Source organism: Dermacentor silvarum, chromosome 2 (assembly GCF_013339745.2).
Source record: "Dermacentor silvarum isolate Dsil-2018 chromosome 2, BIME_Dsil_1.4, whole genome shotgun sequence".
Classification (NCBI taxonomy): domain Eukaryota; kingdom Metazoa; phylum Arthropoda; class Arachnida; order Ixodida; family Ixodidae; genus Dermacentor; species Dermacentor silvarum.
The window spans coordinates 202,058,594-202,074,294 of NC_051155.1; the positions used below are offsets into that span (position 1 = coordinate 202,058,594).

Genomic DNA, 15,701 nt, shown 5'->3' on the forward strand with positions numbered 1-15,701 from the left:
TCTTTCTCTCGCTCTCGTGTACTAAGATTTAGGGGCACGGTACAGAATTGCAGGTGGTCAAAATACTCCGGAATCCTGCACTACGGCGTGCCTCACACTGAGTTGTGGTTTTAGAAGTAAAACCCCTGAATTTACGTTAATTTATTTAATTTGTCAGTACTAACGGCCACACACGGGAAGTTTCGTGGAATATTGCGGCGTCAAGTTCGCGTTTCATCACGCGAAGTCTGGTTGCAAGTATAGTCTTAATGAGTATCCGCAAAATTATTAATGCTGAGCTTTCTTTTCCTCTTCCCTCAACGTTTTCACTGCTGCTGTCGCTGTCTTGCATGCCGCGTCGGGGGGAGGGGGGGGGGGGGAGGTTGGAAACCTGTATAATGTACATGGTACGCGGGAGAGGCTTCTGTGAGCCCTTTCAAGCGAGAACATCGTGGGCGTCGCGACTGTGCCCTCTGAAGCTCTCTGGTCGTTGACACAATGCTCTCTGGACGGATGTAATTACGCGTTAGCCTCCCCCAAAACCTTTGCTGAAGTTGCAGCGCTTACCTTTGTACTCACGCGCAACAGCGCAGAGGGGAGATAGTACGCGATGCGCCCGTGTGAAGAATAACAGTGCTAACTTTCTTGCAGGCTACGAACAATGACGCACAACAACGCCTCGAGCAAACACGTTGCGCGCTGCGTGCTCTGTGATATACTCCATAGGCAAACACAAGTGGTGCACAGAAGGTAACATTTACCACCACATCAAGAGTGTCGTAGGTCACCAGCATCACCGCCAAATATCGCCACCATCACCACAAACGTCAGCTTCAACATCACCACCAACATCACCACTAAAAATCGATGTAAGCAAAGCTCACATCGATTCCCACATTGCATGAGATCTGCATATTTTTTGTCTATTGTTTACGCTTGGCGGTACAGTCGGCTCAATGCGGCGCGACTCATCCATTACGGTGGACACTGGTACGACCCACATGGCATGATCTTCTTAGCTTGGTGTTTGCAATAGAACCGAAAGGGCAATGTTATACCTTTAGTGCACACGCACGGTTACAATTGATGAGGGACGGTTCTCTTCGTAAGCTTCGTGCGAGTGAGCACATAAATTATGAAGTAACTACTCAGGGCGTACACGAGATATTCTTGTTTTCAGCATATTTTACTGCTTGCAGTACGGACTCCAACTGAGCACCCTTGAGACATATATCCCGTAGGGTTGCTTGTGAGACAATACATCGGGGCCCGTCATATTTGCCTACGAAACTGTTGGTATACGTGGCATCGTTCCCAACGCGGGAACATAACAGGTAGCAGTGTTCGCGCGATTTACAACATGACCTGAAGCATCGAGTGCAGTTACGTGTCCTGTATGAATTTTAATGGGATGTTGAACGCGTTTGGAAAGAACGAACTGCTTACCATATACAAGCTACAATATACTCTCCCGCGAATGTAACGCTAGGCGCTTGATATCTGCATTCGTGCATAAAGCTATCACACATTTTGTATCACCTGCGTGTCAAAAATGACAGCGAGTTTTCAAACTACTCAGGCTATGTTCGGAGGTTCTTGCTCTCTCAAAATCGTGCACATTTACCGACGTTAACCAGGAACGGGCAACGTGACGAGGAGATCGTACATAGCGTGCGCCTTCGGAAAGATCCGTGCGCAAGCTGAGGCGCAGCGTCGTTTCCGGCTTAATTTCCTGTCCGTGCCGAAATACTCGAGGCAGCGTCGTTCGCATTCAGTGGCGAGTCTGAGGTAGTTTGTGTGAAGCCTTCGCCACCGGTCGGTATAGGTCAGAGTTGGGGGTTCGTTCCTGAGTAAGCAGCTACCGTTCCACTCAACGATGGAAGTCGGTCAAATTGCGACGCCCCTGGTTGTCCTGGTCGTGGCCCTGACCTGCTCCGCCGCACCCGAGGGAAGCAGACTGGACGAAGATTGCGGAAACACAACGTGCATTCCAGAAGAGTGCGAGATGATGGGTTCCGTTTGTGTTGAGAACAGCTGCGGACAGCTAGAGTGCGTTAGTCGTAAGTGAACACTGCTTTATTCACTGCAGTCCTTTAAAATAACGTTACCATCTTACCGCTACTTCCCATTTACGTGGCAGTGTGTGGGAATGGCCGTCAATGTAAAAAATAAAAGCTACCTTTTTGTTGGTGGGGCAGTGGTAACACGATTACATTTCTTTCGACTAGTTTTCATATGTAGTGAGGTCCAGTGACACTGTATAGTGCCGCGGTAAACTGCATACATTATAACTGTTTTTGTTTCCTATTTTATTCCCGATTCTATTGCAAAAATGCCTGAAATATAATAATTGATCTATTTGTGGCGTTTAACGTCCTAAAGTTACAATAGGGCTACGATAGACGCCGTGGTGGAGGGCTCCTGAATAATCTCGACGCCCAGGTGTCCTCTAATGTGCAAGCAAATTGAAGTACACCAGCCTTTTCGCATTTCGCCTCTGTCGAAATACAGCGTCCGGGAATCGACCCTATGACCTCGTGCTCAGCAGCAGGATGCCATAATCACTGAGCCAGCGCGACGGGTGAAACATATTTGCAATTCGAATTTCTAATACCTATCTATAGGCAGCTAGTCGGCAATCTCAATTTCCTTTGAAATACGAGTATATAGTCTACTGGCAATGGAATCGCAAATATAACAGCAGACCATGACGAAAATGATGTAGAGAGCGCGTGCCTTCGCGAACTTTAAAAGGACGCGTTAAGTATGACAGAACTCTGCGGAACGACAAAATGAACAGGGACAGTGATTAAGCACAGTATCGGACATGGGGCGCTCATTTCATTGTTGACGATTATGATGACCGTAACGTCATTGGTACCTATCCACTCAGGGATCGGTACTAACTAACTAACTACGAGCTCACTAACAAGAATCGGGCAGAATTTAGATATATATTGGGGGAATAAATTTAGAAATCTATAATTTTGATGAATAACTTGAACCGAGTAAAATACAAGATGATTTAGTCAACAGTCATTCTGATAGAACACAAGCACACAAAAAGAAAATGTATATATATTCATCGGACCAACACGATTAACAATGAAATCGATTAGATTCAAGAATGAATTTCTCTGTGGCGATGCATACATCCCTGTGCGAGTGGCCAAGCACAGAAGTCCATCAAGACAGCAGCACTGGAGAGTTAAATGGCAGGGCGCTCTGCCACATTGTAGTGTGCAATGTGCTTTTACTCAGGGGAGGAGAAATGCCAGCAGTCCCCTACAGGTAATGTTCAGTTGCTTCTAATTTGTTGCAAAAAAACGGCATAAAGAAGAAATCGCCAGACCACATCAGTGCACGTATAGATTTATGGGTGTATTTTTATATCATCATTCCTCATCCTCCTCTACTTTCCTGAGTTTTCTCTAAGCCAGAAACACGGTCCTATAGGGCCAGCCTCTTTCCTCTTCATTAATCCTTCCTCTTCTCTGTTTTCGGCATGACGGTAGCGTGCAATTATTTCTTTTAATTTGAAAGCTATAGCGTGTGGCTACGCCGAACCTTAGCCGCACCGGTAAGCCCTGTGATGTGCATTTGCTACTGCCGTGTCTACAGAACGCTATTACATCACATTAACCCCATCGAGTGCACAAGGGCTTCTTTGCGGCGTAACTTACGCAGGCTTTTAATACCAACTGCGATATAACAGCTTAGGTGAGTTTAGCTTCTTGCTTAGCTTACTTAGCAGTCCAGCTCACTTTATGAATGAATGCCAAGAAGTTCCTAAGATAAAAGCTCGTACTTTATAAGGAAGTATATGTCAACATTGTCATTGGTTTCATTATACTCGGTAATTTCTCCTTGCAGAGACCACTGCACACCATTCGGGGATGTGCCCCTACATGGGATCGGCACCTGATGGGGAGTGTACCGACAACGAATCGGAAACCACGTGCGATGATCTCGGCTGCCAGAAGGAAGGAAAAGTTTGCTGCCCGGACAAATGCGGCTACCTGCGCTGTACATGAGCGCGCGCTCCAGGGGGCTCTGAAGCAACTATAGAAAGCAACGGTATCAGCGCACGGGCGCTCTCAATAATAAATGAAACGACAACAAAAACGTCGTCGTGGTTGCTGTTTGTGACGAAATTTGAGGCTGGGGCTTTACCTTTCAAGTAAAATAAAGCAACGGAAGACATATTTCTTGAAGAAAGATGCAGCGCGACCTGTGGCCACACCTTTCGTTGCCGTCGAAATCGCTATCTGCTTTTAGGATTGTTGATTTTTACGTCCAGACTCCAGCTAGCAGTACGAAAGAATTAAAACACACGAAATGACTAATTTTTAAGCACAAAACCAACGGTTATTTCAAATGAAAATAAAAGATAGGGAAACTGGTCAACCCTTACATGTTCGTCTTTTTTTTTAACTATAATAGTGCAGATAAGCTATTGTGATGAGGAAAAGAAATTTGAAGGCTGAATAGAGAGACAAAGATAGGGACATCTATTGCGGCGACGGTGAAGAAGCAAATGGCAGATATTACGTATAAAAGAGAGCTTTGGCATGTCCATTAATGCATTGCTCCTTTGAGTAATGCTGTGTTACCGCAGACGCAAACGTGAGTGATCACGTTGGTGGCGCAACCCGGTGGCGAAAAGTCTAACTAGAGAGGACACAGAGATATTATTGCAGTGAGCAACCATAGTTTAAGTTGCTGGTGTTAACCGTCGGCAACGATGTAATCATTACATGCAGCCTTTTTATTTTTATTCCAACACTCATGTAACAAAACAACCTGCCGAAGGTGTTGTGGTTGGAGAAAGCGCCGCAAGATGTCACTGCTAGCTTTGCTACTGCCATAAACATCTTAGGTATAACCTTTGATTTCGTAAAGGGCAATACGTTTACGGACAGTAGTGGAGCACGGCCACTCTGGTGTTAGGCAGCTTGTCTGCCACACTTGACCACCGCACTGAGACATTAAAATGGAAACAGCTGAATGTCATATTCAAATTATATCGGTTACCGACGCAACCTGAGTGAATCCGGCGACTGAATTGACTGTCTAGAAACACTGCGAACCACTACTCGCAGACATGCAGCTTTTATGAACCCTTCTGCAATATAGCAGGCTGTTCAGGGTATACTCCTTCAATAGCTTACCGTTACGCAAAGTATACACAACATTACGGACAAGGTAACATATTGATCGAAAAAAAAAGTCTTATATTTGGGGGGCCGTCCACTGAGCAGAGGAAGCCGCCCGAGCCCACGGGCTCGTGGCCGAAGCCTAGGCCGGGGCTAAGGCCCACCCCGAATTAACGTCGCAGGACCCTCAATAAAGTTGTTCAATCAATCAATCAATCAATCAATCAATCAATCAATCAATCAATCAATCAATCAATCAATCAATCAATCAATCAATCAATCAATCAATCAATCAATAATATATTTGCAACTGCTAGGATACTTTAGTCACTTTTATGTAATGCCCGACAATGCTGAACTGCTCGGGAGCGCACTAAAGTGATAGCCAATTTTTCTTTCATTTTTTGGCGCGCGTTTCATTAGGAGAAAATTGTATTCCTTCCTGTAAATAAACATATTTTATTTTGATTTTAAACTCACGTCAGAGTGGCGCGGTATATAGCGTGCGCTTGTGCAACGCGGTATATAGCTTAAGTTATTACGAAATTAGAGATCTCTCAATTGGTTGATCCATTGCCCTGTTCCTGAGCGGTGACGTAGTGACACGAACGCTACACAAACAAAGAACCGCTCTCGGTGGAAAACATATAACCAGCTGTTGTCTGATCGCAGTGCGTAGTTGCTTCCTTTTATTCCTGCAGGTCGCTATCATGACGAAACCGTGCACAGCAACTGCAATACATGTACTGGTGGTGCTCCTGACTCTAGCTTACCTTCCAAACCTAGAATCCCTTGAAGTACACCCAAAAGAAAGAACAAAACGAGGTAAGAAAACCAACCTTGTTTTTTTTTCTAGATTTAGCTTTTTTGTACAGCACAAAATGTATTGTTATTTTATTATTTTTTTGTGTCTGCCTATCTGTGTCCTTGCGCGTTTCTTTAGTCATCCTTATCGAATACCAACACGCATGCCCAAACTGCCACCCGTGTGAAATTTGTGACTTTCAAGCGAGTGCAGTGAACAGAAATGATTTGCTAAAGGATGCTGTTCAGTGCAGCTTTATAAATAGGGACACTTTTGATTTTGGCATCTGCAAATTTTTAAAGCGCTTTGCGTGGTACTTTTGATCCGCTTTGTCAACCAAGAGCATACTGTACGCGCCTTACATTTGTCAGCCGCGGCTTCCAACACTGCCTATACCATTTTGCATTCGAAGTCATCTGAGCGTGAACTAACGAATCATACGTCGCTGTTGCTGTTTACGCAGGCGTGGCATCTCTGTATGCGCGCAGGTTCGAACGTCGAGCCGAATAACGCTTGTGATTTATACTGGGGTCCACTGGTATTCAACCGCACAGGCTTAATTTTTTTATTCGCAAAGTTAAGAGCAAACGCCGGCGCCACTAGCTTGTGAACTCTCTGAAAAAACTGCTATCAGGATAAATACAAGAGCGTAAATACAAGAGTAGGACTAAACCAGCCTATGTGCTGATGTGCTCAAGACAGTGAGCGACAATAATATTGCGCGTCATCTGTAAGGCCTATTTGTTTACAAAACAAATAAGTCAGATTTCGTGCTGCTTTTAAACATTAAGGCTCTCCTTTCGAAATTCCAAATCTTGTCAATCCTTGCTTTCTGTTATGTGGCTAGTATTGTCCGCATTCGTTTACGTAAGAATTACAGCAGCACAGTCAAGGCAAAGTGACAGCAGTTAGACTGCAAGAGCAAGCACATTTGCTCTGCGGACAAAATAACCCAAAATGCACCAGGAAGCACATGCTAGATGCTAAGATGATACGTCAATTCACAGACTTTCGGCAACTGCACTAGGTATGGTAGGGTGTTTCGTCGTGCTTGCTGAACGGCCAATAACGTGGCGCCATCACACAAAAAATCATGCATTGCATCTATGTCACGTGTCATCTATCCCAAATAGACATAACGCGCAGAATTGCGCTGTCCTTTGCACTGTTGCGTCCGGTGCTGTCACCCGCTTTTCCTTTCGTGCTAAAATATTCAACAATGAATGACTACGATCTGGGCACATTTCATAGAAAGTTAAGTGTATGCTGCTAACGAGGGTGGCTGTCGCTCATGCGTAACGTAAAGCTCTGCACAAAATCGCATGGCGCAAGCGCTCATCACGCACTCATAGGCTTCAATTACGAATAATCAACTGCGCTGTACGTTGCACGTGAGCCACACTTTTCATCGCCCAGTGGTTACGTTTATGTTCAGTTGATTTCTCTTCCTTTACTTTTAGATACTGCGGTAAGCGGAACTTCGTCCGATTGCCCAACCAATACCCTGCAGCCAGGCAGCATGATGTGCGCTTTGTACTTGGACACTAGGACATGCGCCGACCTGGATTGCCAGAGTCAGGACAAGATCTGCTGCCGCGGCAGTTGCAACCACCTGCAGTGCGTTGGGCGTCCATAGAAGACAGAGAGACAATATATAGTACATGAACCTTACTTGCAGCTCTGACAGTAAAGGTCAAAGTACATGTATATTTGTGTGCGCGTACTGTCTACCTGTAGTCTGCTTTGCTTGTACTTTACGTGTAAACAGTTAATAAAAAATAATCAAGAGTTTTAAGATTCTGTAATTGCACAGTGGTTTATGAAGGACGCCGTAGTGAGGGGCTCCGGATTCATTTCGACCACTTGGGGCTCTTTTATGTACACACGGGCGCTTTCTTTTCTTTTAGATGCGAAGCATCTTATGGTCGGGGCTATGTCGCTCCCTCCCTCCTCCATCCAACCGCCGTGCGTCCACACCCTTCTGCGCATGCGCATCCTCCTCCCCCTCCTCTCCTCTCCGGATTGTGCAACTAATGGCAACATCTGCGGCTCCGCGCGCGATAATGCGAAGCAGCTTAGGTTAGAGGCGCGACGGTAGGCGCCCCAGAGGCACCGGCAACAGTCACCAACGCCGCATGCGTTCGGTGCGAACGCGGGCAAAACGCCGACGGCGTCGACAACAGTTCTGCGCGTTGCTGGTGCTGCTGCATGTCCAAGTTTATACAGCTGATAAAACTACCTTGAGTCGACCCCATGGCTGCTTCGCATACTACTCAGGGTCCCCCTACGGGAAGATGGTGTAATTTTTTTCTTTTTAAATTTTGCCTTCACGTGTAAATACTCAAATTCAGGACAAATGTGCACAGAAGGAGAAACAAGGAAAGAGTCGTTACTGACTCTGGAAACACAAGCACATCAACGGCAAATGTCGGATTGACGGTAAACAGTGGAAGAGAAACTAAAAGAGCATGCTCCTTCGTTCTATAGGACGGCGTATGAAAGGATGTTATTAACGTTCTTTGCCCTAATAAAGAAAGCTCGAGTACAAATGAGCAATGGTGCTGTGAGCAAATCAGGTAGGCTTAGCCGTCCTGTAAACTTTCGTCTGAAGGTAGTTGCATAGTAATACTGCCTCTTTGCACAAAAAGAAAAAAAAATTGTCAGAGCAAGTGGGCGAACTGTGTTTGCAGGAGCAGGAACAGGGGACCGTACGCTGCACTGTTAAGGTATTTTATTCGTTAGCATACTCGCAGGCATAGGTGACTGCTTTCTATATAGAACTTTGCCCAGATTATCTCCTGAGACGTTCTAGACACTAGTCTGTCTGCGGAAACGCTTCACCCGGCAGAGAAATTTGCGCAGGCGAAGCGGTGATCGCATGCGCGAGTTTGCGAGCATGCGATCAGAATTCGGAATGGACAGTTTTTCCAAACTGAATGATCAACCAGCTGCTCAGTGGCTTCCGCCAGTGGCTACCCGCCCTGGTTGCTCAGTGGCTATGGTGTTGGGCTGCTGAGCTCGAGGTCGCGAGATCAAATCCCGGCCACGGCGGCCGCATTTCGATGGGGGCGAAATGCGAAAACACCCGTGTACTTGGATTTAGGTGCACGTTAAAGAACCCCAGGTGGTCCAAATTTCCGGAGTCCCCCACTACGGCGCGCCTCATAATCAGATCGTGGTTTTGGCACGTATAACCCCATAATTTAATTTTTTTTAATTTAGTGGCTTCATGCGTTTACATAAATGAACTGGCTGTCAAAGAGAAAGACAAAGTTTAAGTGTCTGCGCCACCAATGATAGTGATCTCCCTTAACAGCAGTGTTTCTTCTTGGAATAATTTTCAGGCATGAGCATAAGTGCGGCCTTTAATATCGCTATGGGCTGTAGAGTGTGTTGACCAAGACAAAATCTCACGGCAATTATCAGAAAAAAAATATTCACATTTGCGAATAGTGACTATTCGATTCGAAGACCTAATCGAATAGGACACTGTTCGATTCATTATTCAAAAATTTCGAATATTCGCACACCCATACTTATAAATGAACGCAAGAGGACGAACATTTTGGACAGGAACAGTTGAAATCGAAACGCCGCGCGACTACACCGACGGCAACTGGCATATCAGACATGGAGATAGGAAGTCAGCGCAGACATACAACGTTTTCACATTGGAACGATGATTCACATTGGAACGACGCCAGCGCGATTCGCAGGGGAATCGCTTGGAACTCGCAGAGTGAAGCTTCGCTTTCAGGCGTCACCATCAGTGGTTATTGCTCGGCCTTAATGAGAGTGCCGTGCATTATAGAAACGTTGCGAAGGGTGTTCGGCATAGTGTCGGCACGACTGGATTTATATGATCCGGTGGAGCGAGGGTGACTTGTGTTTTGCGACTGCGACGCTGCCGAGTGAGTGCTGTAGCTAATGAGCAAACTTAAGTGGCAAAAATTTTCCTATTTTCGGCGCTTTGAGCGAGTCCCATTAAGTTTAACGTCGTCTCTGTACGTCGCGTCAAAAGACCTACATTCGAAAGCCCCGTTGTAGACCTGAGGCTCAGGAACCTCGAAGAGAAGGAACAGTTATTTGGTCAAGAATAAAACGCTTGGCTGCTGAAAGTCAGCAGTGATGGCGATGGTGGTAGTAGTAATTCTTTTTGGATACAAAATAAGTGAAGATGTTGAACTTAAGCCTAGGCTTATTTTCACTCACAATAAAGCTCGTTACGAGAACTTGAGGATTACGACGTAGTTATAACGGTTCATTTTCACGACGGGAAGGAACAGCCCAGTACTGAAGAATAAGAAACCCGTCATTTTCCTTTCCATTCCGCCTTCTACACGGTGTAGTTGCCACTCGACTTACTGCACTTTATTTTTTTTGCAATAAAGTTGGCTGTGTGAACGAGACATAATTAATACTGCAGAGAAAATTAAGATGCAGTGTGAACGTGGGTATAAGCGCCAGTCTAAAGATAAAAGACACAGGCTTCTTGGCGTTCTGAGTAAAGGTTACGTTAATTATAGCGAAACGCGGTGACATTCACGTAGGCGGAATTCTATGGGAATTCTACTCTTATACCACCATCATTGAGCTTTTGAATTTTGACAGTATTTAATAACGAACCATTTATCGATCGTCTCCAGAAAGTTTTAACAGGAGCAACAAACACCTGTACCACCGTAACCGGCAAACAAACTCGGCTCATGTGCATGGGGTAACGATTTTCTGCTGAAGCGCATGACTCCTATAGATTTTGAACAGTCATCGGGCATACAGCGGTACATTTTTCACGGCCATATTCTTGCTCTAAACCACTTGCGAAGTTCGAACAATATGAGTCTTTGAAGATCGCCGGTACTCGGAGCAATCTAGGCATGAGAGAAACGAAATGCGGCAAAACTGGTGTAGAAATTGAAATTTGGCTGTCACCGAAAGTACAACTGCAGGCTAGACTCGACGTTGAGCGCCGTAAGGCACCGCGAATTCAATGTAGCTAGAGAAATGTCCGATTCCACTGTTTCCATAGCAGTTAAATAGAGCTGCTCGTGCCAAAAAACGCTAATTCAAGTTGTGGATGGCGTGTTGGAGCAGCGCCTACTCTATTTTTAAATGCGAAGCATTTCTTGGCGAACATTTGCTACTTTGACCGTATCTATCTATTTAGCCTCCTACGACTTTGTGCTTTCATGATCGTTTCGGTAACTTGGTATGTACCAAAATTGACATACTATGACAAGAGTATATGACGAACATAAATGATATGTCATGACGTGAATATCATGACACGCGTGTCATGTAGGTCATTACAATGACCCAGCGAAAAAGTTTAACACACAAAAACCACTCAAATGGGTTCAGACGTGGGTACTAAATGAAGGAAACACTACAGGATGCTGGTAGAAGTAATAGTCATGAACATGACTCAGCAAAAATTACAATGACTCAGCAAAAAAAAGATTAACACTCAAAAACCACCGGAATGGGTTCGGACGTGGGCACTAAGTGAAGGGAACACTAAACGACGATGGTAGAAACCGTAGTCATGAGTATGATTCAGCCAAAATGACAATGACTCAGTGAATAAATATTAACACTCAAAAGCCACTGAAGTGGGTTAGGAAGTGGGTACTAAGGGAAGCAAACACTAAAGGATACTGATAGAAGTCGTAGTCATGAGCATGACTCAGCAAAATGACAATGACTAAGCGGAAAAAGTATAGCACTCAAAAAACACTGAAATTGGTTCGGACGTGGGTACTAAGGGAAGCAAACACTAAAGGATACTGATAGAAGTCGTAGTCATGAGCATGACTCAGCAAAATGACAATACTCAGCGGAAAAAGATGAACACTCAAAAACACTGGAATGAGTTCGCACGTTGGTACTAAGTGAAGGAAACACAAAAGGATGCAAGTCGAAGTCATACTCATGAGCATGACTAAGGCTTTCGCCTTAAGGTCTCTTAGGTGTAGCTAAAGGGACTCCTGAGGACTCATGACATGAATGTCATGACATGCGTGTCATGTAGGTCATGAAAGAGCTACCTACGTCTTCGCGCTCTCATGGTCGTTTCGTTAACTTGGTAGGCTATCCGCCCTCTGCTTTGCATAACATCGATTCCAACAGGGCGTGGGATCTGTCGGCTTTTTTTTTTTCAATGCCAGTGCAATCGCCCGCTCCGCAATGGGAGCCACTGGTCCGCCCACCTTAGTTCAGTGACTTGCCGTGATGTGACGCTACCCAGAGGGTACGACTGTTTGCGTCAAGCGTGCGTCTGAGCCACTGCGCGCGCGCCGCTGCCGTTCCGGAGGAGATGCGGTAGAAGCTTCACGCGTCTGTCAGGATTACTTCCGCCGACTTCCGTCGTGAGGCGCCACCCAGAGGATACTCTTCCCCACGACCATAAAGCAGGTGCGAGCGCTAACCGACGGGAGAGAGTAGGAAAGGGTAATCGGAGAGGGTGGTGAACCGTTGGATCGGCCGCATCTGGCTGGCATTGAAAAAATAGAGGGGGCGATGGTTGGAGAAACAAGTGCACTAAAGTAGGTGGCCCACGCCTTGCGGTATGTTCGTGGGCATGGTTGATGCGCAAATATGCATAATTTCTAAAATAGTGCGCACTTGTGGATACTATAAAATCAAGATTGTTGGAAGGAAGGAAGGAAGCAAGAGAAAGGCAGAAGGCAGGGAGGTTAACCAGGATAACGTCTGGTTGGCTACCCTACACCGAGGGAATGGGAAGAGGGAATACAAAGATGACAGGGAGAGAGAGGAGGGAAGGAAAGAAGGGAAATGCGCGGTTGGTTCGCTGATCCGTGTGTTAGTGCACTAATAGTCACAGACGTTGACACAAGCCCGTCGTCCTCAAAAAGCACAAAAGTGCCTTCACTTCGCAATTGAACATGGGGGCTGCACGCTTGAAACGCACTCTTTTCTCCCTTCTTGCGCTTTGCTTTTTTTTTCAGTAAAAATATTTATTAGAACGATAACACCCACGTGAACATTAAACACGTGACAGCTGCAGCAGCTGTCATTTATGCGCACTGCGCTTAGTTCATTTCGCTCTTCTGCCGAAACGGTTGTCGCATGTCGGCCACGAATCGCGACTACAATGTCCATGCTCCTGATCCTGGTTCTGATATGTCTCACGGCTCAGCATTCTCTTGCAATAGAACCAAAGGCCAGATCAAGGCGAGGTAAGACGACACGACTGCTCCTATGTATACACAGCATTTCTTAGCGTAAAGTAAGGCCGGCTGCTTAGAAGCGCACATTATTAACATCCCCTGATTCCTGCGCTTTGTAAACATACTTCTGCTTTTGCTATCAGTTTGTGCGGCGACACTCACTATTCGATAGCAATGTGCGCCAGAATTCGCATGACGCACGTGCAAGCGTTGCTGTGAATAGCTGAGATGAAAAAAAAGTAGAGGTTGGTTAACATCATCTTTTTGGAATATGAATAGTAAGTATCGAATATCGAAGAGGATATCGATCAGTCTAACACCGACAGATGCCATGTGTCCGCGGGTAACGTTAGCCAAGCTGTTAAAAAAAGAAAAAAAAAGATAAAAAGTCATGACGCAAGATACGATTATAAGACCTGCAATTTTCGTTCGTCAGAGGTCGGACGACCGAACACCGCAGGTCTTAAAATTGTATTTTGCACCACGTTTTTGAAATATTTTTTTCTTTCGTTTAATCAGCTTGGCTAACGTTCGGCCATACAGAGGATGTCTCAACAATTGTGCAGCAAGATTTAAAAATATGCAAATGCAACGTAGCTGGACAGAAGAAAGCTGATGTTTGTCGTCGCTTGGAGATAGTCAGATTATTTTTTGCGTTGCGCCTGATTACAAAATTAGTATTAATTACTTAATCATTCAATTTCTCAAATAATATAAGATGAACAGTGTCGATGAGAAAATCGTACAGCAACACTTAAAAACTCCCGGTGCAGCTTTCTGTTGCTCAATACCTTCTGCATAAAAGTGTTTTTCCGAGCGTGAAAGGAGCCTGCGAATGCACGCAAAGTGCCTGGAGTGGCCAGTCGCGCGGCAGTTTGGTTAGCGTTCAATACTTTAAAATAGCGAATAGTTCTTTCTTAGAGTACGAATACGAATAGTTAATCTGCACTATTCGATTCGTATTAGAAACTTTAACTATTCGCCCGCCCTTAATAAAGAGGTGTCCGTGTTTGTAATTTATTTTATTTAAAATGTGCAACAAATTCTTATGCTGTCCATAGTGGTGCCGATAGACACACATTTTGATTTCACCAACATAATAGAACAAACCAAAAATATGCACATTTACTTTTGATCCGAAAATACTTATGCAGACCAGCGCACAAATGGCACAATTGTAAGCGGCCTTATAGTGTCATACGTACTTCTTTGCAAAAATGTACTAAGAAATTCTCGTGGACCACTTGAGAAAGCCGTTTGAAACCGCTACCACGTGATGTCGGTTTCAGCCGTTCTAATGGCGCGTAATTTTCACATAGCGCTTGTGCTCACGCAGTGTTCATGGCTAAAATGCTTACAATGCTGCAAGCACAAACGAATTTTGACCGTAATTTAAGCGTGACCAATCAGTACAGAAGCACGGACGTCTCGCATGAGAAAATGGCGGAAAGGCAGCCCGTTTGTCACCGCTTAAGGGTGCTATAGTATTTAATGCGTTGGCATAAGGATGGAGTACAAGCCTCAGTGGCCTAAATCTAGTGTAATCCGAAATTTCACGGCACTGTTTGCTCCGATTATACAGGCTCATTAACGTTTTTTCTTTTGACGTTATTTTTCCCTCCTCAGAAACAGATAAAGGGACTTCACCAAATTGTCCGGTTGCCATCACCACGATACCCATGCCATGCCCTCTGTACATCATCGTCAATCAAACATGTGCCGATCTCAAGTGTGAAAGGCAACACAAAATTTGCTGCGAGGACAGTTGCCGCCACCTTCAATGTGTCGAGAGCCCGTAAAAGCAGCGAAAACGAAAAAAGATTCGTTATGCGGCTCGTAGGCATCTAAAGAATAAAAAACTGTTCAAAGAAAGTATGCACATTTTGACTTCTTCTGTTTCGTTTGTACAACGCGTTGAACTTGGAGTTTTTTGCGTGACAGCCGTTGTTCGAGCGCAGTGTAAATAGTATCACAATGTTAGTGACGATGCAGCACAGGCATAAGAACTAGCAAAAGAGGTGGAAGAAAAGAACATAAATGTTTATTTGGGGTGTGGGCCGGGGCGAACTTCTACACAGAAAGCAAGACAACACTTGTGTGAGTACAATACGAGCCAGCATGGTCGGCCGCCACCTGTTCTAATTACACTGTACCAGTCCGGCCGCTGTTTATACAACCCCGTGATCTTAATGCATGACAGAGTCTCGCTTCGGTTCGTACGTAAGCGAGACAACGTTCACGAAGTTTCCGAGTGCGCGTTTATCTATAGCCATAACACAGTAATTTCGGGAAAGCACTCACGGGCAGAAAGTAAAACAACGCACGTAGTAGTAATTTTGAGCATGAGTTTTCGTGGGCTCTTAGGCTAGCGATTTTTACGGCCATTTCTTACAGTTATATTTTTTAATGCGAGAGCATTACTTTGACTCATTGTGTGAACCCGCCGATATCAGAAAGCCGTGGCAGACAAGCCGTGGCAGAAAAACGTACACAAATTAAAAAAAAAACCGATTCGATCCCATACAACGCCATACTACTGTCGATCAGATTGGACCCGCAGACACCGTCGCC

At 45.2% G+C, this 15,701-nt stretch overlaps 1 protein-coding gene and 1 long non-coding RNA gene across 2 annotated transcripts; both read left to right on the forward strand.

Annotated features, from left to right (window-relative positions):
- The first annotated feature begins 1,776 nt into the window (after positions 1-1,776).
- Positions 1,777-4,090, forward strand: LOC119442462 (uncharacterized). The gene is made up of 2 exons (XM_037707359.2): positions 1,777-2,039; positions 3,853-4,090. Exons 1-2 carry the CDS (start codon positions 1,856-1,858, stop codon positions 4,011-4,013), a joined length of 345 nt encoding a protein of 114 aa, XP_037563287.1. The 5' UTR covers positions 1,777-1,855; the 3' UTR covers positions 4,014-4,090.
- A 1,505-nt stretch (positions 4,091-5,595) lies between these two features.
- Positions 5,596-7,653, forward strand: LOC119442463 (uncharacterized). The gene is made up of 2 exons (XR_005190089.2): positions 5,596-5,960; positions 7,401-7,653. It is a non-coding gene; the product is annotated as an uncharacterized LOC119442463 (long non-coding RNA).
- The last annotated feature ends 8,048 nt before the right edge of the window (positions 7,654-15,701 follow it).

Coding starts and splice junctions, on each gene's coding strand:
- LOC119442462 (XM_037707359.2), top strand. CDS start 1,856: ATGGAAGTCGGTCAAATTGCGACGCCCCTGGTTGTCCTGGTCGTGGCC. Junction 2,040..3,852: donor ACAGCTAGAGTGCGTTAGTC/GTAAGTGAACAC, acceptor TTCTCCTTGCAG/AGACCACTGCACACCATTCG.